The sequence below is a fragment of the Esox lucius genome, chromosome 19 (assembly GCF_011004845.1).
Source record: "Esox lucius isolate fEsoLuc1 chromosome 19, fEsoLuc1.pri, whole genome shotgun sequence".
Lineage (NCBI taxonomy): Eukaryota > Metazoa > Chordata > Actinopteri > Esociformes > Esocidae > Esox > Esox lucius.
The window spans coordinates 42,646,695-42,674,579 of record NC_047587.1 but is presented as its reverse complement, the minus strand read 5'-3'; the positions used below and the strand labels follow the sequence as shown (position 1 = coordinate 42,674,579).

The 27,885-nt window shown below is 43.8% G+C and overlaps 1 protein-coding gene across 4 annotated transcripts; it reads right to left on the bottom strand.

The window, feature by feature from the left end:
- Positions 1-793: 793 nt before the first annotated feature.
- fcsk (fucose kinase) lies at positions 794-27,885 on the bottom strand. Of its 4 annotated transcripts, none has more exons than XM_010898167.5 (23): positions 27,300-27,885; positions 26,273-26,427; positions 21,005-21,055; positions 20,675-20,800; positions 15,661-15,733; positions 15,269-15,366; positions 14,865-14,945; positions 14,523-14,693; positions 11,150-11,321; positions 10,707-10,810; positions 10,452-10,553; positions 10,185-10,355; positions 9,775-9,848; positions 9,140-9,495; positions 7,864-8,080; positions 7,348-7,514; positions 6,555-6,782; positions 5,934-6,077; positions 5,713-5,832; positions 4,850-5,037; positions 4,248-4,347; positions 3,838-4,061; positions 794-3,383 (listed from the first exon to the last, which is right to left on the bottom strand). In XM_010898167.5, exons 1-23 carry the CDS (start codon positions 27,379-27,381, stop codon positions 3,312-3,314), a joined length of 3,276 nt encoding a protein of 1,091 aa, XP_010896469.1. In that variant the 5' UTR covers positions 27,382-27,885; the 3' UTR covers positions 794-3,311. The 4 variants fall into 4 exon arrangements, with proteins under 4 accessions (XP_010896469.1, XP_010896470.1, XP_019896042.1 ...); XM_010898168.5 differs by having other exon boundaries at positions 14,574-14,693; XM_020040483.3 differs by having other exon boundaries at positions 15,269-15,318.

Here is a 27,885-nt window from a genome sequence, read left to right as displayed (position 1 = left end):
CTCAGTCTAATGGTTGTTCGCTCCAAAACGTGTCAGTGTCATTTCATGCACAATAGTCTGTTCAATTGTCAAAATTAGTCAAGAACATAATACCATGAATCCCTTTGGACATTTGATACATTTATTACAGCAATTGAAAGTCAAACTAGAACTTGAATAACAAAGGAGGAGTTTCACACATCTCAGATGACCAATCAAACAGTATATATAGTTACCTGACAGGTGCTGTCCATGACTGTGCATGCTGCCAAACATGCATGGAAAGAGCTTGACCATGCAGGACCAGTACAGTTTCTGAACATGGAGGCACCTGGCCAAGTAAATGAACAAGGGCAACTGCCTGCTCGAGGAAGAGGAGTAAGAAGAAGAGGAGGAGGAGTAAGGGAGCGTGGTGGTGTAATTGGGGGAAGAGGCAGAGGAGCAAGAAGACACCATGCTGTCCCGGATGAAATTCGGCCCACAATTCTAGACCATGTCATCAACCATGGCCTCACAGTGGCGGAGGCAGGTCGCAGAGTGCAGCCTAATGTGCCTCATTCTACGGTCTCCTCCATCAGCAAACCTTTCCCAGGGAAAACAGGTATGTAGTCAGTCAATGATGGAATTATATGTTGTATAGGACAGGACACTGTGCATAGAGCAAGAAATATATTTATTTACTTATTTGCCTATTCATTGTGTGTGTGTGTGTGTGTGTGTGTGTGTGTGTGTGTGTGTGTGTGTGTGTGTGTGTCTCTCTTACCTCAATGGGATGTTATGATACTAAAAATGACAAGAAAAACATTTGAGAAAATTAACTTTGGAATAGTTTATTTTCTACAGTATTGATGATACAGTTTACAGTAGTATTCCAGTCACTGCACAGTGATGCATTAGGATTGTGGTAAAGTTACTGTAAGTAAAACAACAATACAATTACATAGGTAACTCATTCTGTAAGGATTACATAAGGTATACATTACGAATGGAGTGTTGTCCTTTGAATTCTATGTCTAGTATTGGATGACAACCTTGCACGGGTGGCAAAAACAATAGATCTGTAACATGGTGATGGCAAATAATGCCATCACATTGAGACAGATCCGCGCTGCAATCCTACAAGACAATGCCATATTCCAAAATGTCAACTCTATAAGCATCTCCACAATAGACCGGATATTTTACAGGGTACCATTTGAGAGGAACTCTGATAGAGTGAAAAAGCTGCTGTACCAGTATGTACATGTAAGTCAGTTACTGGTTGTCCATCATTATAACCGTTTTACAATTAAGCAATGGTTCCCAAACCTTTTTGGCTTCAGTACCCACTTTACCTGATTTGTGTATCCAGGTAATCCAGGTATGAATGTATTTGATTTATCTGACTTCAACATTTGCCTAAAAACTGCAGCTTACTGTATGATGCAATTATCATTATAATCCTTATTTTGAAGAATATAACATACAATAAGAAAAGGGGTCAAAGAGCTGCAATTAGTGCCTCCCATGTAAATCTATCTAATACTGTGGGTTTCAGTGTAACATTTCAGTAAGTCTAGTCATTGATGATTTTCCCCCTCCCCTTTCTGTCAAATACCCCCTGTAGTACCTCTGCATAGGGGTACATGTACCCCAGGTTTGGAACCACTGGAGTAGTGGCCAGTAGTATATTGAACTTGTGGAGAACATAGAACATTCCTATGTGATTGTCTGTAACTCTAGTGTATGACTCTTCTTTTTTACGCTATTGTAGAGAACAATGGCATTGGAAGGAAACAAGACCCATCACATCCTCGTGTTTGTGGATGAAGCTGGCTTCAACCTGGCCAAGGGCCAAAGACGTGGCCGTAATATTATTGGCCACCGGGCCACGGTGGATGTCCCAGGCCAGCAAGGGGGCAATATAACTATGTGTGCTGCCATATCTGAGAACGGTGTGGCTACTCACATCCCCAGTCTTGAAAATACACAGAAGCTCCTCATCTTCTTGGACCGCCTTCATTTTGATTTGATCCCTGAAAATGAGAGAGATCTCGTAGGGCCTCACCTACCACAATATGTCATTGTATGGGACAATGGGAATTTCCACCGTGGCCCGCTCATCAGGGCCTGGTTCACTACTCATCCAAGGATGGTCACGGTGTTCCTACCACCTTACTCTCCTCAATCCTGTTGAGGAGAATTTCTCCGCTTGGAGGTGGAGAGTGTATGAGCATCGGGCTCAAGATCAGAGGTCCCTGCTCCATGCAATGCGTGCAAGGATATTACAGGAGATCATTGTAGGGGATGGTTCCGTCATGCACGCCGTTTCTTCCCTCGTTGCATCGCAAGGGAGAATATACGCTGTGATGTGGATGAGAATCTGTGGCCAGACAGACAGCAGCGTGTGGATGGCCAGGAGGGTGAGGACGGTGGCCAGGAGAAGGAGGGTGAGGACATTGGCCAGGAGAGGGAGGGTGAGGACGGTGGCCAGGAGAAGGAGGGTGAGGACATTGGCCAGGAGAGGGAGGGTGAGGACAGTGGCCAGGAGAGGGAGGGTGAGGACAGCGACCAGTGAAGAACTGTTAGTTGTGAAACTCCAACTTTATTTACAGCACTGTAGGCTGCAAATCATTTTCATTGTTTTTGTTTGTGTGTTTATATTACAGCATATTAGGCTGTATACATTTTCTTTTTACTCTGATGTATGGAAGTTACTTTATGTGTGTGAATGATAATGGCTACAATTTCCTTGGCACTATGAGTGCAATGAGTGATGTCAAACCTTGGAGGCCACTCTTACCCTGAAATCCTATTTATTTTTTTCAGTTTTATACACAATTGTATTCTGTTAGCTAGACAAAAAACAGTTCAGTAACCATTGTCAATGAAGGACTGGGCTAAGACTGAAAGGTGGACATGAGGGATATTTCAATGGTCCTCTGCCATAGTGACAAAACATCTAAACATTTTGTCTTGCAGTGCTTACACAATGTCAAAGGGACGAAGCATTTTGGGGGCACTGCCTTTTTAAATGAGAAGGAAATGTAGTTTTGACACATGAGTGAACTGTTTTGGGAGATATATGAGCTTTTGCAAGTGAGCTATAGTGTTGTACTGAACTGTAAGACTTTTTGACAAATGAACATTCAACAGCCTGCATCTTAACAATCTTCATCTATTGAGTGTTAGCACACAGTTATTTTTGTAAATGAATAATTCTCAAATACTTGAAAATTCCATACACATATTTTGATCAAGACTGTTGATGAATCTGTTGCATAGGGAGTACCAGTTAGTAGTTTTAAATGAGTGAAAACATGTTTTAGGGTCCAGAAGTTCATCTGTCCGTCTCAGGAATACTTGAGTACTGAGATGCCCTCCATGTCCAGCTCAACTGAATGGACACTAAAGTCTCTGAGTCCCTGTGACACAAAAGCAATTAAGCATAATTTTAATTCTGATTTAAAAAGTGTCCTTTTGGGGAAATCAAAACATTTCAGCAATAGCTAACATTATGGCTCGCACAATTGTTCAATGTGCCAATAAATCAGAATTTTCTTTAGCAAATTGCTGCCATCTTGGAGGTGGAATAGGGATTATCTACAGCTCATACTGAGTGTTGGAGAGCAATTTATAACAAGTCAAACCATTGAAAATTAGGCACCTGTGGTAAATATTTATGTACCATATCCATTACAGTTTTAAACACAAAGGGCTAATTGACCTTCTTTATTCCCCTCCGTTTGAACTAGCCTCCAACCTATCACTACATTCTATTCTGCTCAGTAATGTGGTGCTACAACAAAATGGAGGGTGAACTGTAATCTGCATGAAAAAAGACTCCTTATATCCTCCATAAAAAGAAATCCAACTTACTGGTGTGTTGTCGAGGACCTGACGCACCGCCCCCCCCTGCAGCGGCTGGCGGGTCAGCAGGTAGAGGAAGCCCCCCCCTCCCGCCCCAGCCAGAGTTTGTCCCAGTGCCAATGGCCGCAGGGCATCCATCATAGTCCGGACTGCTGCTGGCTCGCATCCCGGCGCCATCACCTTCTTTTGACCCCAGTAACGCTCCAGACAGGCCCCCAGCCTTGAGAGAGAGCCTGGGGGGTGATGGACAGAAAATGATGAGAGGGGAGGGAGAAATAAAGCAAAGCGTTCGCGACCTTGGTTTAGGTGTGGCAGCAACTGTCATGTGAGCTCAAGATCATAAAAAAAAAAAAGCTTAACTCAAGATTTTAAAAGAGTGAACACTTTGAAGATGCATCTGCACCACTCTTCTCCCTCACCTTCTTTACATGCAAGGGCACACTCCTCAGCGTTCTCCACCAGCTTACCAGCATTCTCCACAATGGAAGGCACGCGGCTATACCAGCGCCGCACTGTGTCCTGAGTAAAAACATTGCATCCATTTTTCAGATGAGACAGTTTTTGAGTCTTCTGTGCTAGTAAATGTAAAATGTACCATAATGTTTATGATGCATATGAAATGAAATAATCCCTGCAGCACTAACAGTAATTGTTCTAGCAGAACTGTAAACAGGAAGTGCTGTGATCTATTAATGTAGAAACAGTAAGTAGAAACAAGAACTGTACTAAATCCCCCAAAATATGTTTTGAACCCTAAACTTTTAGTTTGGAATGTATCTCAGTCTGTCTCGTTATGACCAAGTAGCCCTGCTTTATGGCAACAACTCCATAGCAGGCTCTGGAAAGTTGAAGATTGAGTCATGTGACCTCCGATGCACATCTCGCCAAGCTGTTCAACGTTCTTCTCATCATGAGTTTCGTACAAGGAGCCGCTAGAGTGCCACGAGACAAGGCAGCTCTGTCTGACATCCACCCATCCTGGGTGGCACTGAGACAAGTTCTGTGAGGCCGTCTTGCTAACCTGCAGCAGGTTTCGTGCAAGCCGCGTCTTGCCGGTGTAGACCAACAGAAGGTGCTGTTGCAGTGAAAGAAGAAAGTCTTCAGATAGCGGGAGACACTCCACTTCCACCCGGAGTGGGAGACAAGCTTTGGAGCGCCCTAACTTCACTCCCCCGACCAAGCCTCCGACCTGGTCCTGCCAACCACCACCTGTAGAAGGAGAGAAGCAGAGAGGCATAACAAATAACATCAAATGTTTCAGAAAAGTCCTATGATTAACAAGGAATCAACAGTGATGTCAGTATTTGTGTTTGTAAACTTGTAGAAGCAACCATGTAAAAAATGGAAAATGGCACCATGCAAAAAACACTATGTAAATAAGCACAGAGAAAAGAGGAAACCCAGACAAATCACAGGATTAAGAAATAGAACAAGAAATAGAACATTTTTAATAAAACATTTAAAATCGGAAGGAAGTGTTTAAAGCTTCCAACTTAGTTACAGTAACCAAAGTTACAGTTAAGCCCAGTGGTGGTAGGAAGATGGCGCTAAATAAAACTTGGCTGAAAATCTGCTAATAATCTTATAAATAAAACATTTGATTTCAATACAGTTCTCTTGTCCTCAAACTACAATCTGCAAACATCAATGTGAACCACTTGAAAATAGTATACATTGCTTAGAAGCACTGCAAAGATGAATGGAGTTACTTTGCAAAAATAGGCAAAACAAGATGAAATGCACCAAAAGGATCCCAGTAACTTGACTCTGCCCGCCCTCTTTACTTGTTCTGCCCAACATGCTTAATTTGTTCCCGTTGAAAATGAGACCAATGGCACATCTTGGGTCAGCCAGCCAGTATCTTAACAGTTTGTGTGATCTCACCAGTAGTCAGCATCTGCTCCAAGTGGAGGACAGCGTGGATGAGGGAGTCAGTGTCGTAGGTTTGCCCTGTGCATCTGTAGACTGCTGCCAGTACTGCTCCTGCTAAGATACTGCTGGTACCTGCAGGTGCAATGACACACTGAGAGAGAGAAGGAGAAAGATGGGGGAAACGGGTGAGGGCAAGGAAATTAAGGGGAATGGGAGAGGACGGCTCCTCTTACCCAGTCCTGAACCGTGAGGCAATAGGGACCAGGTCTGGATTTCCACACCTCCTCCCCAGCGCTGCAGGAGCTGCTCCTTCAGGGACTGCTGAGAAGGGTAGGTGACCAGGCCGCTGCAGACACACACCGCTTTCAACAGGGCACCTGGGACACACACATGCACACACACACATGCACACACACACAGAAAACATCTACATTCCATTGAGTTGGATAGCATTGTGTTGGCATTTGCATGTTTTACCACTACATCCTTGATCTTCAAGTCTGTCTGTAATTATTTAGAAAGACAAATGGGATTAAACTGAAGGGAATGAAAAACTGAATCACTCATTAGCGGTTAACATCATCAAGGAGATTCATTATCATGATCATTTTAAATCCAAATGTGAGTAGGCCACACAAGATATGACATTTAACTAAGATAGAGCAGTAGGATGGACTTATGCTTATAGAGCAGTAGGACGGACTCAAACACATGCCAAAGCCGTATATTTGCAATGAAGGCAATTAAAGGGGTTTCTTAAGCAAAAAAAAAAAAGGGGGGGCAGGAAAATTGTCCCCTCTCTCAATTTTCTCACACACACACACATGCTAACAATATTTATAACCATTTCCTACCAGGTGCATGCGGCACACAGTGGTCTTTCAAATCCTCTAGCCTCTCGCAAACCGTCTCCGTGGCAACAGCACCCTCCTGCTCCCCGTTGGAGCTGACCAATAGCAGACGGGGCTCTTTGATGCGACGAGCTCGAGCGCCGATGGGACGCCTCCCATCAACCTTCACTGCCACGTTTACCACTGCACCGCCATGTTCAAAAGCAATGGGTGGTGTGTCGCTCCAGCCACCTGCAGGATGAAGCTGGTTTTGAAGATTATGGGAGCCAAGTGCTCTTTCAGGCGTTTTGGTAGGAGATGACAAACTGATTGGAGAACAGACTAATGACTGCCCATTAGATTACATGTTTAACTTAGTCGCTCCATGATATATATCCTTTTGGTAGTGGTTATGTTCTTCAGAGGTTTTCTGGGCCTTTCTTCCTAGGGGCTAAAGGTCCCGCAGCTTTTACGCATGTGCCTACTTTACCCAAAATGTTTGATCTACTTGTAGGCTACTCTGGCAAATGGTGCTTGTTTAAAAAAGTTAGATTAAAGCTGACTCATTACAGATTGAGAGCAAATGGCTGGCATTTACTTGATGCCGCACAGGCATTTCACCAGTTAATCATGAATCGTTTTTGTTCATGATTAACAGAAATGTTTCGGGAGCTTATTAAAGAAACAGATCTTGATCTTCAAATAATGCGAAGAAGGTCTGTGTTTGTTCCAAGCTAAATGGGTGGGGGTTAACTTATGAAAATAGCTTAGAAATGAGGACCATAGGTGCTAAAATGGAACAGGGCCACTAACTCACCTGAGAAATCCAATCTAGCAGGACACTCCACGTCTTGCCACTCCTCAAGGGGCGGGACCTTGCCTTGACCAATGGAAATAAATCTCTGTGATGACATCACAGCCTGTCGCAGCAGCACCTGCCCAGCCCCTTCATAGTGCCGAGCAGCACGCACCAGCAGATCTGGCCTGAAGGGGGCAGTTATGTAAAAAACATAACTACATACTAGTTAAAGGACTTAAGGATTATGTTTTATTACGGAGATTTATATTGTACAATAATATGAACAAAAACAAGCATTACATGTAACCATCTGTTATTGTAAAGTGTTTCTTACAGTTGCAAAGACCAGGGATACGAATGCCACCACAACTGAACAACGCACTTACATTTGAACCATTTATTGTGAATGACTTGAATGACAATAGTGAGTGCATGCATTTTCATACTGGGCCCCAGTGGGAATCGAACCCACAATCCTTGCATCACACGGGCCTTGCTTTACCAACTGAGCCACACAGGACCTGGGATACAGACCTGCTGAGCCAGTTAGTTCTCTCGGTGGCCAGGGCCTGGACGCCGCCTGACAGGTTCCCCTGTTCCAGCAGGGAGAACGCATGTCGCCAGGAGGGGTTAGCAGCCGGGCCGCTCCTCAAGCCTCCTCTTCCCTCACCAGCCAAGCATCCCAGAACGTCAGCTATACAAGCCAGGCACCGGGCAGCCACTCCCAGGTTCTCCTGGCTGCCAGCTGCAACTGGAGTGCAGGAGACGCCAATGTTGTTTTGGTACACAGTTTACAGTAAGTAAAATGTATGCACTCAAGCACCTCCATGAATTCACGCAAACAGTTAGTAAAATAAACAACAATTCATTCATAATACTGTGAATATATAGTTTCACAGACATACTGTTGCATCTAGTAAGCCATCACTAAATTAAATTAAATTGGGATCGATGCACAATGCACAAAGTGACATGTTATTAAATGCATTGTAGCCTAACTAGACAATATGCTAACCAGGGAGCAAGAGGCCAAAAAAATTCACTTGTGCAACAGATTACACGTGCACACAGTTTTTTCTTCCTGCCTGCTCCTCTCCATAGCGTTTGCTTGCAGGCTTGTTCTCTTGAATAACACACGTTTATTCTTTCCTCTGTTGCAACGCCCTCGAATTTGCTAGAAAATATATTGATGATAGATCCTGTTTTACTAAAGTGGTGATACGTGTAGGCCAAGAAATAGCGAGATACAATATTCCATTGCAAGACAGACTAGCACATGTGACCAACAACCACTAAAACGCCTCAGTGACTGCTGTGGATTAAGGTTTTCTTGAGCCTGTTGCTATCATTCTTAAGTTGTTCATTATTTAGAAATGTTGACGGGACAAAGTTCTGTGTTGCCCAATTGATGGTTCAGCCTTCAGTAAGTTGTAGTGGAGCCTATTTTTGTTGAAGTAAAGTTAATGAGTACTATTAATGTAGATTATCTGCTGGCCTTAAACAAGTCATTGCTCAGTCCCAGTATTTCCTCTAATTTGACCCTCTCTTGTTAACTTGGCAATCTACATTTGTGGAAACAATAGCAATAGGTGTGTTTGTAAATGGGATTTCATGATTATTATCATTTTAACCACAAGAATAGCGACAACTGTGTAAAAAGTGTAAGTTTGATGTTAAGCCCAAATTGCTAATAGTAACATGCTTAAAAGATATCTAACTCCTTTAGCATGCGACTCCTTGTGTAAATACCAATGTGTTCCTACTCTTTCCTACGCTTTCCATCAGCAAATAAAGGGAGATCAACACTCACTGGAGTCCAGTGTGTGGAGGAGCTCCGTATGCTGGCCTCCCAGCACGGCTGCCCTGAAAATGGGCAACATCCCACTGTTGCTCTGGCTCTTCAGGTTGTCCAACACTCTCCTCCTCCCCGCTTGGAAAAACAGCACTTCCTTCCAGCGCAGCTCCCCCTCCTGGTCAGTAAGGTAAAGTACCTCCCGGAGGGATAACCTCCAGGCAGCCCTCCAGTGCTCCAATTCCCCTGCCCCGCCTAGCAGCCAGCATACTCCCATCTCCAGCCCCACAGATCCCCCTCGTGGCCGGAATACCGGGAACAAACGGGCTTCCATGAGGGACTGGGACCTCCCAGAGCCCCACAGATCGTCAGGCCTGGAGAAGGACATAGGGACCAAGTAAAAAAACAAGAAGGGGACAGGTAGGCTATCATTTACAGCACCTGACTAGTAACCATAAGGTTGTTGGGTAAAATCCCTGAAACCGACAACGTGAAAAACTTTTGTTCTCTCTCTGAGCAAGTCAGTCAGCTCCATGTCGTTGCTTTAAACAAGAATGTTCTCAGTTAACACAAATGCCAAAATATGGGTAAGAAATTTGGTACCAAATCATAAGCAAAGCAAGTTCGAAGTACTCAAGTTGGACAACACATACTGTATTCCTGTGCGGCTATAGAGGTCACTCCAACTGTGGTTCAGGAAGGTGGCCCCATCGCCATCGCAGGAAACCTTTGTGACAACAGACATTCCAGTAAGTTTTTTTATTTTTTCATTTCTATGTCAGGCGTTTATAGAGGGTTTTTGCTCAAAGAGCAGCAGACCGGTTTCAAACCCATGTTGTAATGGAAAAGGTGCACAGAGGTGGCGGCTTTGAAAACTGGAACATAAACCCAAACATATTCTAAACAGCCTCTGTCAACAGACAATCGGGGGGGGGGGGGGGGGGGGGGGGTCATCTTGAAAGAAGGTGCAAGGGATGAGTGAGTGACAGATTGAGTGAGTAAGTGACAGATTGAGTGAGTGAATGACAGATTGAGTGAGTGAGTGAAAAGAAAGCCTTGTCACCTTCAGATCATCGTGAGCCCCCAGCACTGTATTAACTGTAATCTTCATCTCTCCCAGTTGTATGCGGTGACTTTGGAGGATGACATCATTGGTTAAGGACAGATGCTGGATCTGCGAAGAGTTCAGTTCTAGGCCTGATAACAGACAACCTGAGTACACCTCCAAAGTGCCCTAAGAGTAAGGTCAAACACGAGGTCATTCATTTGCCGTCTGACATGATAAACCAAAGCATAGTGCCACAGGAAAAGCATTGAAGTTCCACCAGACCTGAAGGCGGCAGTGCTGGATCACTGCTCCTGATGCAACACTGATATCCCCCTCCAGAACGCTGTTGATCACTCTGCTGCCATCACTCACACCCTGGGCATTCTGAGACAACACCAAGAGAGGAAATGGCCAGATATTAGTCACACACATGGAAAATACACATGACTTAGTCCATAGATTGGGTCTACCATTAGGACTGTTTTCCTGACAGGTTTAATATGTGGTTGTATGTGGTTTTATAAGGGTTCACTATACCTGTATGTGTGACAGAGTGTCTCTTGTGCCCATCTTTGTCAGGCGGTTGATGTGCTCTTTACCTAACAGAGTCAGGTAGTCGTAGTGCCCGCCGGGAACGTCAACTGTGAGGAGAAGACCAAGCAGACATCATGTCCTTCTGTCGCATGTAATAACATAGTGAATTTGGAATGTGCATAAAGTGATTTAAAGTGTAATTTAAAGTTCTGTGCTAGATTCTATGAGACATTTTGGATTCTACAGCTAGTAAGTCAGATTCCATAGCCACTCAATTTATTTTTGGATGGATTTAGGTTAACTGTGTGGTCAAGGTTAGGCTTAAGATTAGGGTCAGGTTTAAATTTGAATTTTAAGAACTCAAATTGTGGAAGCAGGTGGGGTTTACGTCTCCGTGGGTATAGACACTAGGGAGCACTTTGTGAGAAAGGGAGAGAGAGATTTACCCATATGGAGAGTGGTGCCTCTGAGTATCCTCCATAACAAAGTCCGTGCGCTTCTCACTACTGCTCCCTGTGGACCGACTGGGGAACTACTGCCCGACCTCTCCCCATTCACAAATTGAGACTCAGTCAGGTCTGAGCAAAGGCACATCAACAAGTCCAGGAAGAGGGAGATCTGCAGAGATTAAATAACCAGAGAATAAAAGTATCGAGTGAGAAGACAATGTTGTACAGCAAAAAAATATATAAAAATAGCATTTTTATTGGGTACAAATTAGAAACATTTGGGTGGCAGTGAAGGCCAGGGGCCTCGATGGACCAGACCCGGGCGGCAGGGGCTGGCTCTGGGGACGTGGAACGTCACCTCTCTGTGAGGGAAGGAGCCAGAACTTGTGAGGGAGGTGGAGCGCTATCAGTTAGATCGCTTACATCCACTCACAGTCTCGGTTCTGGAACCGTACTCCTGGATAGGGGATGGACTTTATTCTTCTCTGGAGTTGCCCAGGGTGTGAGGCGCCGGGCGGGGGTTGGGATACTCACAAGCCCCCGGCTGAGTGCCGCTATGTTGGAGTTTACCCCAGTGGATGAGAGGGTCACCTCCCTACGCCTACGGGTTGTGGGGGGGAATCTCTGACTGTTGTTTGTGCATATGCCCCGAACAGCAGTTCGGAGTATTTGGCCTTCTTGGAGACCCTGAATGGAGTCCTGTATGGGGCTCCAGTAGGGGACTCCATAATTCTGCTGGGGGACACACACGTGGGCAATGATGGAGACACCTGGAGAGGCGTGATAGGGAGGAACGGCCTTCCTGATCTGAACTTGAGTGGTCGTTTGTTGTTAGAGTTCTGTGCTAGTCATGGATTATCTATAACGAACACCATGTTCGAACATAAGGATGCTCATAAGTGTACGTGGTACCAGAGCACCCTAGGCCAAAGGTCGATTATTGATTTTGTGATCCTGTCATCGGACCTGAGACTGCATGTTTTGGACACTCGGGTAAAGAGAGGGGCGGAGCTGTCAACCGATCACCATCTGGTGGTAAGTTAGGTCAGGGGGTGGGGGAAGAGTCTGGACAGACCGGGAGAACCCAAACAGGTAGTGCGGGTGAACTGGGAACGTCTGGAGGAGGCCCCCGTCCAAAAGATCTTCAACTCACACCTCCGGCTGAGATTTTCTGGCATCCCTGTGGAGGTTGGGGGCATTGAACCTGAGTGGTCGATGTTCAAAGCCTCCATTGCTGAAGCTGCTGTGGGGAGCTTTGGTCTAAAGGTCTTAGGTGCATCAAGGGGCGGTAACCCTCGAACACCCTGGTGGACACCGGTGGTCAGGGAAGCCATTCGACTGAAGAAGGAGGCCTTCCGGGATTTGTTATCCTGGAGGACTCCAGAGACGGTTGCAGTGTACCGACAGACCCGAAGGGCTGCGACCTCTGCTGTGAAAGAGGCAAAACAGCAGGTGTTGGAGGAGTTTGGGGAAGCCATGGAGAAGGACTTTTGCTCGGCACCAAGGTGTTTCTGGAAAACCGTCCGCCACCTCAGGAGGGGAAAACGGGGAACTATCCAAGCTGTGTACAGTAAGGATGGGACACTGTTGACCTCAACTGAGGAGGTAATTGGGAGATGGAAGGAACACTTTGAGGAACTCCTAAATCCCACTAACACACCCTCTATAGTGGAGGCAGAGCTGGAGGCTGATGGGGAAGCATCGTCAATCTCCATGGCAGAAGTCACTGAGGTAGTCAAACAACTCCACAGTGGCAAAGCTCCGGGGATTGACGAGATCCGTCCAGAAATGTTGAAAGCTTTGGGTGTGGAGGGGATGTCTTGGATGACACGCCTCTTCAACACTCCGTGGGAGTCGGGAAAAGTGCCTAAGGAGTGGCGGACCGGGGTGGTGGTTCCCCTGTTCAAAAAGGGGGACCAGAGGGTGTGTGCCAATTACAGGGGTATCACACTTCTCAGCCTCCCTGGGAAAGTCTACTCAAAGGTACTGGAAAGGAGGGTTCGGCAGATAGTCAAACCTCAGATTGAAGAGGAACAATGCGGATTCCGTCCTGGTCGTGGAACAACCGACCAGCTCTTTACCCTTGCAAGGATCCTGGAGGGGGCCTGAGAATATGCCCATCCTGTCTACATGTGTTTTGTGGATCTGGAGAAGGCGTATGACCGGGTCCCCCGGGAGATACTGTGGGAGTATGGGGTGAGGAGGTCCCTTCTGAGGGCTATCCAATCCCTGTACGTCCAAAGTGAGAGCTGTGTTTGGGTTCTCGGTAGTAAGTCGGACTCGTTCCAGGTGGGGGTCGGCCTCCGCCAGGGCTGCGCTTTTCACTAATCCTGTTTGTAACTTTTATGGACAGGATATCGAGGCGTAGTCGGGGTGGGGAGGGGTTGCAGTTCAGTGGGCCGGGGATCTCATCGCAGCTTTTTGCGGATGATGTGGTCCTGATGGCATTATTGGTCTGTGACCTTCAGCACTCACTGGACCGGTTCGCAGCCGAGTGCGAAGCGGTTGGGATGAGGATTAGCACCTCTAAATCTGAGGCCATGGTTCTCAGCAGGAAACCGATGGAGTGCCAACTCCGGGTACGGAATGAGGCATTACCCCAAGTAAAGGAGTTCAAGTATCTCAGTGTCTTGTTCGCGAGTGAGGAGACAATGGAGTGGGAGATAGGCCGGAGAATCGGAGCAGCGGGGGCGGTATTGCATTCGCTTTACCGCACCGCTGTGATGAAAAGAGAGCTGAGCCGGAAGGCAAAGCTCTCGATATACCGGTCAATTATCCTTCCTACCCTCACATATGGTCATGAAGGCTGGGTCATGACCGAAAGAACTAGATCGGGAGTACAAGCGGCTGAAATGGGTTTTCTCAGAAGGGTGGCAGGCTTCTCCCTTAGGGATAGGGTGAAAAGCTCAGCCATCCGTGAGGAACTCGGAGTAGAGCCGCTGCTCCTTTTCGTCGAAAGGAGCCAGCTGAGGTGGTTCGGGCATCTGGTAAGGATGCCCCCAGGACGTCTACCTAGGGAGGTGTTCCAGGCACGTCCAGCTGGGAGGAGACCTCGGGGTAGGCCCAGGACTAGGTGGAGAGATTATATTTCGACACTGGCCAGGGAACGCCTGGGGATCCCCCAGCCAGAGCTGGCTAATGTGGCTCGGGAAAGGAAAGTTTGGGGTCCCCTGCTGGAGCTGCTGCCCCCGCGACCCGATACCGGATAAGCGGATGAAGATGAGTGACAAATTAGAAAAAACAGTAGCAGCATTCGAGGACGTATGTTGCAAAAATGTGTAGAGAGCAAATGTCACCCAGAGGTCCAAAAAGAAAGGAGGGGGACAGGAAAAAGAAAAGGACAGATGTCTTTAAATCTTTTGTCCTTTACCTCTGCCTTTTCCCCATTCCCCGCCCTTTCCACTTGATGAAGACTGGATACCTGAAGTGGAGGAGCACCCGAGTCAATGCCCATGTAGGTGCAGCCGTCCAGGGGCGGGGTAACATGGGCCTTCAGCAGTCGTTCTAGAACTCTCCTGCAGAAGAAAACTGGCCCTGACACCTGCGTGGAGATCAATGTGTGATTCGTCACAAACCAACTGTCCCAAAATGGCAGAACCATTTCTGAAATAACTGCCTTCATGTCTTACGGGCATAGCTCTGTAATACGATAAGACATTGGAATATTTGTGACATCTTGGCACCATCTTCTTTTTTAGACTTTTGGACTTACCAGCGGCACCTTCCCATCAGGCTTGGCAGCTTGGCGAATCCTCTCTTCTGACCCCTTGTATATTATGTCACGTACTCTACCCTACATGCAGAGAGAACCCATCATGTGTCTGTGGTCTAGTGGTCTCTGGGAATGTGTCCTGCTCCCTGCTGGAGACCGAGGTTCAAGCCCTGGCCTCACCTTTCATGCAGTGTCTCCCATCTCTCTGTAATCCCTTATGTCTCCTCTAACTCATTACCTGTCAGAATGAAGCAGCCCACCCCCTAAAAAACATTAATTGTTTTTATGACCATCATATGGTTCTATTTGTAAACCTGCATCTTCATGCAGACATGTTCTTACAACACAGAAAGAACATGTGAAGGGTTTCCTGTTTCTCTCTGTCAGTGTTAGATCCTTTGTACCTGATCGTCAGCCAGGTAGACCCCGTGATTGGTGGCGTAAGACACATCACCTGGTAGGGCCAAAACACGGACCCCAAAAAAACCCTCCCATTTCATTTCTGAAAAGCAGCAGGTAAAGAATAAGACAGCAGGAAAACATTATTTCTGTGTGGTTAAAGGGATAGTTCTATGTTTTACAATAAGTCAGTAATACAAAATTTTCCTGTCTCTGCATGCAGTTTAGAGGAAAATGTTGAATGTTATTTGCTCAGTTGCTAAATAGAGTTCACTTAATGACTGGAAGTCCATGGGACCCCTAGACTTTCAGTCATTTTTCTTTTTTCTGATGCAGAGACATGAAAATATATTTGTTTTCACAGTATCAGTGAATGCAGGTGTTAAGAAGATCTTACCGAAGGTAGTTGGGATGGTCAGGATCATGTCAGTGCTGCACAGCCAGACACCAGGGGGAGAGCCAGGACAAACCTGAAAATGGACAACAACAGGACTGAGAAAACAAGCAAATGTGAAGGAGAAAAAAGTTCAGACAACAAGTATAATACAAGTCTATTGTTCAGACCCACTTTCATATGGTGAAAAGCTTTGTGTGATTCGTCACAAACCAACTGTCCCAAAATGGCAGAACCATTTCTGAAATAACAGCGTTTCCTCTTATTGGGGACCCTATAAGTTGACCTTTTTTTTGCCTGAGTTTGTGGATAATTGTTTGTGCTTTGTGTCTCAGTTCATAGGGTACCTTTCCTTTTGTTGATTTTGTTTCTGGAAAAGCACATTAAAGGAGTGATCCCATCCAGGTTCCAGGGTGGCGGCCACGTCGGCAACCCCACGGACAAGCCCAGAAGAACCCCATATGTTTTTTGGCAGGGCTATGTGGATCCTTGCAGGTGCCAGAGATAGAGCCCCTGCTGCCACACACGTGGGGGCTCGTTGGAGAGCCCCTGTACCTCCGGGAGCAGGAGACAGTGGAGGAGATGATGGCCAGCTGGGCCTCCCATTCCTCGCAGTCCCATTCCTCTCTGCTCCAAAGCCCCGTTCTGCTTGAGGGCAGAGCCTTGCTCTTCTCCGGCGCCCTGTCCTGCTTTGGTGGCGGAGCCTCCCTTTTCTGTGGCGCCCCGAACTGCTTCGGGGGCGGAGCCTCCTCACTCCACTCCAGCGTCCAGGCATTTCCCTGTTCTGGGGGCGGAGCATTCACCTGTCCCGGCGCCGTATCCTGCTCTGATGGCCCTGTCCTCCTCCCTTTGGCTGTTTTGGGTCTTGCGGTCGGGAGCCAGTGGGCCGGCGGGGGGGGGATGTGCTGTCATGTCCTGGCTAGGGGCTGTGATGGTAATTCCATCGATTATAACTCTTTAGGATGTAGGTACAGAGACAAAATTCTATTGGCTCAATAAGCAGTTTATTTGCAAATACACTTAGATGCAAGGTCAGTGGTATCACTAAGGCAACTACAGAATCATCAATACTTATACAACAAAGGGGTGGGTATAAAAATCTACATATTCCTCCTGTTAAGAAAACATTGTTCCTTATCCCTTCCCGGAGGGTTGTGTGTTAACTCATCCTGTCCCTAATGTTTACCCAAAGGGGCAAATTGCCCCTACTTCCCCCAAGGGGATAGGGGAACATTGTACAGTGGGGAGAAAAAGTATTTGATACTCTGACGATTTTGCAGGTTTTCCCACTTACAATGCATGTAGAAGTCTGTAATTTTTATCATAGGTACTCTTCAACTGTAAGTGACGGAATCTAAAACAAAGTAATTAATTTGCATTTTATTTCATGACACAAGTATTTGATACATCAAAAAAGCAGAACTAAATATTTGGTACAGAAACCTTTGTTTGCAATTACAGAGATCATACGTTTCCTGTAGTTCTTGACCAGGTTTGCACACACTGCAGCAGGAATTTTGGCCCACTCCTCCATACAGATCTTCTCCAGATCCTTCAGGTTTCGGGGCTGTTGCTGGGCAATATGGACTTTCAGCTCCCTCCAAAGATATTCTATTGGGTTCAGGTCTGGAGACTGGCTAGGCCACTCCAGGACCTTGAGATGCTTCTTACGGAGCCACTCCTTAGTTGCCCTGGCTGTGTGTTTCGGGTCCTTGTCATGCTGGAAGACCCAGCCACGACCCATCTTCAATGCTCTTACTGAGGGAAGGAGGTTGTTGGCCAAGTTCTCGCCATACATGGCCCCATCCATCCTCCCCTCAATACAATGCAGTTGTCCTGTCCCCTTTGCAGAAAAGCATCCCCAAAGAATGATGTTTCCACCTCCATGCTTCACGGTTGGGATGGTGTTCTTGGGGTTGTACTCATCCTTCTTCCTCCAAACACGGCGAGTGGAGTTTAGACCAAAAAGCTCTATTTTTGTCTCATCAGACCACATGACCTTCTCCCATTCCTCCTCTGGATCATCTAGATGGTCATTGGCTGTGTAGCCTGCTGTGTAGTTCTGAGCTGATCCCTCACCTTCCTCACGATCATTGATGCCCCACGAGGTGAGATCTTGCATGGAGCCACAGAGCAAGGGAGACTGGCCGTCATCTTGAACTTCTTCCATTTTCTAATAATTGGGCCAGCAGTTGTTGCCTTCTCACCAAGCTGCTTGCCTATTGTCCTGTAGCCCATCCCAGCCTTGTGCAGGTCTACAATTGTATCCATGATGTCCTTACACAGGTCTCTGGTCTTGGCCATTGTGGAGAGGTTGGAGTCTGTTTGATTGAGTGTGTGGACAGGTGTATTTTATACAGGTAACGAGGTCAAACAGGTGCAGTTAATACAGGTAATGAGTGGAGAACAGGAGGGCTTCTTAAAGAAAAACTAACAGGTCTGTGAGAGCCAGAATTCTTACTGGTTGGTAGGTGATCAAATACTTATGTCATGCAATAAAATGCATATTAATTATTTAAAAATCATACAATATGATTTTCTGGATTTTTGTTTTAGATTCAGTCTCTCACATTTGAAGTTTACCTATGATAAAAATGACAGACCTCTACATGCTTTGTAAGTAGGAAAACCTGCAAACCTGTTCTCCCCACTGTAAATGACAGCCGGCCACATTCCTGAAGAAAAAAGGACAGATACCCTTACTGGTTTAGCCAGATTAACAAATGGTCAGAGGACCCAATGACCTACTGATATCATTGAGACGTGTGTCCTAAAGACCAGGGTCACAAAGACCAGAGTTACATACCAGGGAACAGAAAAGCAAACAATTTCAAAATGTACATTAGTTCAAGAAACTTCCAAATCTGGGCCTCTAGGCATTTCTATGAGCCTGGAGGTAACAGCCTGCGCCTGCCCCCAAAGGTGCCTCCAGGCATCTCTGCGCACCTGTTTTGGATTGTCACCAATTAGAGGCAGCTGGGCTCGTGTTACCTCTAATTGGGGACCCTAATAAAGTTGCGTTTTTTTGCCTGAGTATGTGTAGCATTGTTTGTGCTGTGTGCCTCAGTTTGTGATGTACGGCCCCTTTTGTTGTTTTTGTTTCTGGAAAAACACATTCAAAGGAATGATTCCCTTTACTCACTCTGTGCCTTGTGTCCTGCCTTCACCATGACAGAAAATATTATTCCACGGCTGTTTTGAATGGTTTCATAAAGAATGAGTACTGAGTTACTTTGCTTTGTTGTGAGTGTTCAATGAGTGCTTGTGAAAATACACTGCTAAAAAAAAACACTTAAATCACACATGGGGTTTCCATGAAGGAAATATATTGAAGATCAAAATCTTTACTGTACAATGTGTAATTATTTCACAAAATTACGTAACAACGGCCAATGGAAACCAAAATCACCAACCAATTGAGGTCTGGATTCAAACTCACACTGAAAATCTAAGTAAACTATTGAAATCACAGGCTGTTCAAACCTGTGTGAATTTCATCATGGCAACTTATAATGATACAGACCATCAACTGACCCACTGCCAAACTGGTCATGCTGGGTGATGTTGCAGGCAGCATAATGTTCACCATGGCGTCTCCAGATTCTTTAATGTCTGTCACTGTCACATGTGTTCAGTATGAACCTGCTCTCATCTGTGAAAAGAATGGGGCACCAACGGTGCTGGGCTGTGAGCACAGGTCCCACTTGTAGACGTCGGGCCCTCATGCCACCCACATGGAGTCTGTTTCTGACAGTTTGGTCAGAAGCATGCACACAAGTTGCCCACTGGAGTTCATTTTGAAGGGCTCTGGCAGTGCTCCTCCTGTTCCTCCTCGCACAAAGGAGCAGATACCGGTCCTGCTGCTGGGTTGATACCCATCTACGGCCATGCCCAGCTCTTCTCGTGTAACAGCCCATCTCCTCCTATCTCCTCCATGATCTTGAGACTGTACTGGGAGACACAGCAAACCTTCTTGCAACAGCATGTATGGATGTGCCATCCGGGAGGAGCTGGACTGCCTGTGCCACCTGAATGGGCTGCAGGTACCACCTCAAAAATGCAACTGAAAGAAATGTCTGTCCTCTGTGATTGCCAACAAGGGTTTTGCCAACAACTATTAAATCATGTTTTGCAGAGGGGTCGAATACTTATTTCACTCATTAAAATGCAAATCAATTTATAAAATTTTTGACATGCGTTTTTCTGGATTTTTGTTGTTGTTATTCTATCTCTCACTGTTCCAATAAACCTACCATTAAAATTATAGACTTTGTCAGTGGGCAAACGTACAAAATCAGCAGGGGATAAAAATAATTCACTCACTGTATGAGTATTCCTATATGTAGTGTATGAGTTACTTGCAACTAGGTTACTTGTCAAATTGTAAGTGCTATTATAAAAACATTGATTTTGGTATGTTACTATACATGTTCAAGTGATGGTATTTCATTATTCATTAAAACCTTTCCACTAAATATATAATGCATTGCATTTAGCAGATAAACATTATTACATTACCGTGTTTTGTTAAAAAAGATATCAACACTTTCTCTTATTTAGAGAGTTATTAAATGACCAGTTTCATTACATTAATCGTTGGTTCAAGACTCTACTAAATGTAACACTCAGTTTTTATATTTCTCTTCCTTCCTGGAATTAAGCACTGGCTGGATACCATTGAGATCTAAAATGATTGAAAAAGGTAGGGAAACATGAATGTGTATGTCTTCATTGAGATGGCAGGTAGCCAAGCAGAACAACTGACCAGTAACTGAAAGGTTGCTAGATCATATCTCAGACCAGGCAAGCTGAGCATTTTGCTGCAATCTTCCTGAGCAAGGAAGTTAACCCAAATTGCTCCTACGTTGTTGCTGTAAATGACAATGTGTCCTCATTCAATTTTCCTGGTAATTTTGGGTAAAAACACATACTCATTGAGTGATCTCAAGCAATTTTTTACGAACAACAGTTTTAACGAAAAGTAAAAGTGAGACAAATAAACAGGATTATGGCAAACCTGATTGGAAAGGCTGTCGAGCAGCACATCTAGGCAGCAGACTGGTCCCTGCACAGTTTGAGCACGTTTTTCAATAGGCAGCCAGCAGAAGGCCCGGCCACAGCTATCCCAGGGGAAGTCTCGTCCCTTTAGACAGTCAGGTAAGGGGAGTCAGGGAAAAGAGAAAGAAAATGACAGAAATACATGAAAGAATCTAAACTTTAATATGTCCACGTTAACAATATCTCCCATTTTCATTTCCTATACATTCTGTATATCTGTCCCACATTCTCCTTCTACATTTACACTTGTTCCATTTGAGTACAGAACGACTTACTGCTGCAGTCTTACCATGTGTAGGATCAGGATATGGGCATTGTCCAGGACATCTGCTGTAACTACCTGCAAATAACATTGGATCAGTGCATTGTCCTTAGTCCGGTTAGTCAAAGGGCTTAAATTCATTGTTAAAGCCTTTGTGGGAGCATCATCGGTAAATCTCAGAACTGTTTACTACAACCACAATTTCTTGATGTTTTACTTGAAAAAGTTATTTCCAAAGCTTGCAACCACTTGTAGAAGTGCTACGAGCATTGTTAGATGCTTTCTTCCCCATCTGCATTTCCTTCTACGTATAAGATATTGGCCTTACATAGAATAAATTGTTTTATTCATCCCTCTATGAACAAGCATTGCTGACTACAAACACAGAGTTGCCAATGCCATTGATATTGGGAAAAACTAAAGACGGATACAAATATTCTTCCATAAATGAGATTCTTGAGGCCTACAGGCTACAAACGCTTTTAAGCTAAACTAAATTGTAATCATACTGAAAAATATTTAATATTCAATCAAAAGAGTTCTACTGCTAATGGTAGACAGTCAGTAATGTTGGCATCAACAGGCTTTATTTCATGATAATGATGGGTGTACCATGATTGGTTAAATCTGTGAGTTAGGAGGGTGGTTATGAAATCAGACTTTGCAACACTTGAATACATATGGGTAATACTCCTAGTTCTTCCTCTGTCCAGTGTGTATCTTCTTTTGTTCATCTTAATCTTTTCTTTTTATTGGCTAGATATATGGCTTTTTCTTTGCAACTCTACTTAGAAAGCCATCATCCCAGGGTTGCCTCTTCACTGTTGACATTGAGACTGGTGTTTTGCGGGTACAATTTAATGAAGCTGCCAGTTGAGGACCTTTGAGGTGTCTGTTTCTCAAACTGGACACTCTAATGTATTTGTCCTCTTGCTCAGTTGTGCACTTGGGCCTAATACTTCTCTTTCTATTCCCATTAGAGACAGTTTGCACTCTTCTGTGAACGGAGTACTACACATCATTGTACGAGATCTTCAGTTTCTTGGAAATTTCTTGTGTGGAATAGCCTTCATTTCTCAGAACAAAAACAAAGAAAGTTATTTGTTTCTGGCCATTTTGAGCCTGTAATTTAACCCACAAACACTGATGCTGAAGATACCGAACTAGTTTAACGAAGGACAGTTTCATTGCTTATTTATTGAGCAATTTATTATTATTCTATCTCTCACTGTTCAAATAAACCTAAATAAATTGACTGATCATTTCTTTGTCAGTGGGTTAACGTACAAAATCAGCAGGAGATCAAATACCTTTTTCCCTCACTGTAGATATTCCATAAACAATCTGCCGTTTCCATTAACAATGTCTGCACATGTATTTCTGATCAATTTGATATTATTTTAATAGACAAGTGACCAAACTTTTGAACAATAGAGTACATACTAGTGAGTTTTATTATACACTTGTGCTTATAGGTTTGCATACCCTGGCAGAAATTGGGAAATTTTTACATTGATTTTGAAAATATGACTAATCATGCAAAAAAAAACGGTTTTTTATTGAAGGATAGTGATCATATGAAGCCATTTATTATCACATAGTTGTTTGGCTCCTTTTTAAATCATAATGATAACAGAAATCACCCAAATGGCCCGGATCAAAAGTTTTCACACCTTTGAATGTTTGGCCTTACACACAAGGTGACACACACAGGTTAAAATGGCAATGAAAGGTGAATTTCCCACACCTTTGGCTTTTTAAATTGCAAATTAGCGTCTGTGTATAAATAGTCAATGAGTTTGTTAACTCTCACGTGGATGCACTGAGCAGGCTAGATACTGAGCCATGGGGAGCAGAAAAGAACTGTCAAAAGAGTAACAAGATAACAGAACTTTATAAAGATGGAAAAGGATATAAAACGATATTCAAAGCCTTGCAAATGCCAGTCAGTAATGTTCAATCACTTATTACGTGGATAATTCTGGGATCTCTTGATACCAAGCTAAGGTCATGTAGACCAAGAAGGATTTCAGCCAAAACTGCCAGAAGAATTGTTCGGGATACAAAGAAAAACCCACTGCCTGGAGAAAGACCATGTGGTTGTTTTAAGGAGCAATATATGATGATACATGAACAAAAATGGGCTGCATGGTCAAGTTGCCAGAAAGAAGACTTTACTGCACCAATGCCACGAAAAAGCCTGGTTACAATATCCCGACAACATCTTGACATGCCTCACAGCCTCTGGCACACTGTAATTTGGAGTGATGAGATAGAGCTTTATGGTCATAACCATAAGTGCTATGTTTGGAGAGGGGTCAACAAGGCCTATATTGAACAGAATAACATCCCCACTATGAAGCATGGTGGTGGCTCACTGATGCTTTTGGGGGGTGTGTGAGCTCTAAAGGCACGGGGAATCTTGATGGCATGTTATCAGAAAATACTTGCAGACAATTTGCATTCTTCTGCACGAAAGCTACACATGGGACGCTCTTGGACTTTCCAGCACCACAATGACCCTAAGCACAAGGCCAAGTTGACCCTCCAGTGGTTACAACAGAAAAATGTGAAGGTTCTGGAGTGGCCATCACAGTCTCCTGACTTTAATATCATCAAGCCACCCTGGGGAGATCTCAAATGTGCAGTTCATGCAATATTACCAAAGACTTTGCATGACCTGGAGGCATTTTGCCAAGACGATTGGGCAGCTAAACCACCTGCAAGAATTTGGGGCCTCATAGACAACTATTACGAAAGACTGCACGCTGTCCTTGATGCTAAAGGGGGCAATACACAGTATTTAGAACAAATGTTATGCAGACTTTTGAACAGGGGTCAGTTCATTGTTTTCTTTGTTGCCATGTTTTGTTTTATGATTGTAACATTCTGTTATAACCTACAGTTGAATATGAATCCCATAAGAAATAAGAGTTTTGCCTGCTCACTCATGTTTTCTTTACAAATGGTACATATACAGTCCCTGACAAAAGTCGTGTCGCTTGTGTACAAATTGACCTGAAGTGCCGCTGAAATATATTTCTAATCAAGATGTCTTTACAAGAAATGGCTCATTTTAATCCCAACAGCTTTTGTAATAATGTTTCAGTGCAAAACGAAACTGTCAAAAAGTATTCTAATATTCACAGCTTGGTAAAGCCCATTGAGTCAATTTTTGCAAAGACATAAGTGTTGTCGCCTTGTCATATGAGCTTCACCTGTGACTAATAATGGATCAATTAGGTCTCAGGTGTGTATAAAAACAACCCCAGTACAATAGACCTTCACATCAACTGCAACTAGACCTCTGCAAACATGCCTAAGATTCAACCTGAGACTAAAGTTTTGATTATCAAGAGGCTGAAGATCAGATCCACTGCTGATGTGGCAGACACCTTCAATGTGTCTCAGCGTCAAGTACAGAGGATAAAAAAAACATTTGAAGACACTGGAGACGTTTTTGACAAGCCCAGGTCAGGCAGACCCCGCAAGACAACTGCTCGAGAGGACCGTTTGTTGGCTCGAAAATCCAAGGCCAGCCCCTTTTCCACTGCAGCAGAGCTCCACGAGACCTGGTCACCTGAAGTCCCTGTGTCAACCAGAACAGTTTGTCGGATTCTGTCTCGAAATGGCCTCCATGGTCGAATCAGTGCCCAGAAGCCAGCACTAAACAAAAGACAATTGAAAAACCGTGTGGCATTTGCCAAGGCCCACAGGCTGCTAAAAGCATGGATGCTGGAAAAGTGGAAGAAGGTGGATTTTTCAGATGAATCTTCTGTTGAATTACACCACAGTCGCCGCAAATATTGCAGGAGACCTACTGGAGCCCGCATGGATCCGAGATTCACCCAGAAAACAGTGAAATCTGGTGGTGGAAAAATCATGGTCTGGGGTTACATCCAGTATGGGGGTGTGCGAGAGATCTGCAGGGTGGAAGGCAACATCAATAGTCTAAAATACCAAGAAATCTTAGCTACTTCTTATATTCCCAACCATAAAAGAGGCCAAATTCTGCAGCAGGATGGTGCTCCATCGCATACTTCCATCTCCACATCAAAGTTCCTCAAGGCGAAGAAGATCAAGATGCTCCAGGATTGGCCAGCCCAGTCACCAGACATGAACATCATTGAGCATATGTGGGGTAGGATGAAAGAGGAAGCATGGAAGACAAAACCAAAGAATATTGATGAACTCTGGGAGGCATGCAAGACTGCTTTCTTTGCTATTCCTGATGACTTCATCAATAAATTGTATGAATCCTTGCCAAACCGCATGAATACAGTCCTTCAAGCTCATGGAAGATATTACATTTGGATCTCACAGCACCACTACTTAATTTGCTGACATATTTTTGTATTTGCAGTAAATCTGTTCAATTTCTGTATAGGCGACTAAACTTTTGTCTTGCCAAAATTTGACCTTTCTGTCTTGATTAAATTATAAATCTTTTTTCAGTGAAACTAATTTCAGTGCATTAAACATCATTTGGGAGGGTTTTAGCTTTTCATATGAGCTATTTCTAACACCAATTGATTAATTAAAAGTCAGGTTAATAGCAGGTGTTTCTACAAAATAGATAAGCGACAAGACTTTTGTCAGGGACTGTAGTATCTCCAAGGGGATGCAAACTTTTGAGTACAACTGTAAGTGAGTTGGACAGAATAACATTTATGAATTGAGATCTAATTATTATTTCGGCAATGTTTCATGAATGCTTGTTTCTTTTTCCTCATATTGCACTGTTGTGAAAGAGCTTTGGCAAACAAGTAAAACTGGTGTACATGGCTAGATAGTTTTATTTTCATGTTTACTTTTAGCCAACCAAACCAATGGTGGGTTTGGCGAAGAAAGGACCATGGGACTGGGGAAAAAAATGGTTGTTCTTGGTTTTGTACAGTATTACTATTTTGCCAATTCCTGGTTCTTTCTTAAGGTCAACAAAATCATAAAGCTGAGATTCAAAATGAAGAGGGCAGTCAATGTAAACAGGATCAGAATAGATCTTGCATAAAAAAATGATGTTTTAAAAATAATTATCAGTTTGAAATAATTTGTAAATAATTCAGAATCCTATAATTTGAGGCATAAAATAATGACTTGTTGAATAAAATATATTTCCCAAAGCAATTTTGTTAGTTTAAAATGATATAGCTACAGTATATTTCAACAGGCTATTTTGTCTCACATGCAAAAACAAACTTGCAACACATGCAGTTCAATGTATCTCTTTGAATGATCTCTATATCTCAGATTTAAGGACATTTAATGGGCATAATGTGTGTGTTGGTTTCTTACAGTAAATCCAGCTCTGGCACTCAGATGTTCGGCAGCCACCAACAGTGCATTGAGAGTGGCTCCCCCACTGCCCAGGCCAGGCTCCTGAGGGTCTGATACAGTGAGCAGTAGCGTCCCCTGTAAAAGACCTCCACGCTGCTGCCGGATCTCCAGCTCTGATGTATCCAAGTGCATATACATACGGGTAGACACAAACAGACACACACAAAGACACATTTTCTAATAAAAAGTAACTCAATCTAAAGTCAGTTCTGAATCATATTCTGGATAATGTTTCTATTAAAGATTGAAGTATGGAATAATGGGATAGGAGATTAAACGTTTTTGCAGACATTATCCAGAATCAGATTGAAATGTAATTTTTCAAGTATTTCAAAACATGCTGAGACATGTTATGATAATGTGTTGTAGTCAATGAAAAGTGAAGTGACAAATATTTTTTTTCTAAAACAAAACACAAAAAACGTCTGGAATGCAAAATTATTCCATGGAATTATCAAATGGCAAGGACTTAACATGTAACCCTGAAGAATCTAACAGCGATTATTTGTCGTTGTTTTTGCTACACAACACATGGGTACCCAAATAGTTCAACCATAATATTGTGAACTTGCGTCAGCCGTAAGATTTAGAAACTAAACAAGACATTTCTGTTTAAGACGGAATTACGTCATAATATATAGGCGGGATAGGCCACTAGCAGTGGTGGGCGGATACAGTGATTTATTATCTTAGTAGAATTTTACCACACCACTCATCCCTTTGCATTTAACCCTTAATATATACTCACTGTATAACATACCCCACAATAATCTTTGTTGTATTTATGCTGTATTTTATGTATGACCTGGGTCTATACTTGTTCTTCAAGTGCACCAGTTCACTCATTCAAATACAGATTATTTGTGAATGTATTCTAAGTAGGCTAAGTCGATTGTTGTGATTCTGATTTAGAAGAGGTGCATTAATATCCTTATGCCTCGAGTGCGACTTCAATTTTACACGAATAACAAGAAAGGGCACTTACCTCTTTGAAACGCATAAACACTATCTTTATGTTGACAAGTCAGAACAATGATGGTCCAGCTGAATGCGTGATCGCTCGACATATTCTAATATTTTAAAATGTATTCAAGGTATGCCGGTAAAACGGAACACTGCATTCCAAGCAAATAGTACGTGATTTGTCTATGCAAATAATATAAAACCGTTAGCTACACAAGGCACCCGAGTGACTGTCCTGTGCTGCGCTATTGCAACATTGTCGCTATAGTGAAACTCGCGGAAGAATTGATTGTTTGGAGACAGCCAGCCCGTATTATTAGGCAAAAGTTTATAGACAAGCCTCGTTCTATCATACTTTATAAACTTTACCATACTAAACCATTTTTGGTTTTACTATTGGCTGTGTTATGAATGCTAATTAAGTCTACGTCAAAGATAAAGGATATGATAAGATTTGTATCATTCCTAGATCACAGTAGACGTCGTCCCGGCAGAAAGGTCTGTTTAAAGCCATATTAACGCATTGGGCTTATTATGAACAGATAATGGCGCAAGAAAATACTCTCGTTTCCACCTTAACGTCTCCGATTGCAGGATGTGGGAAATGT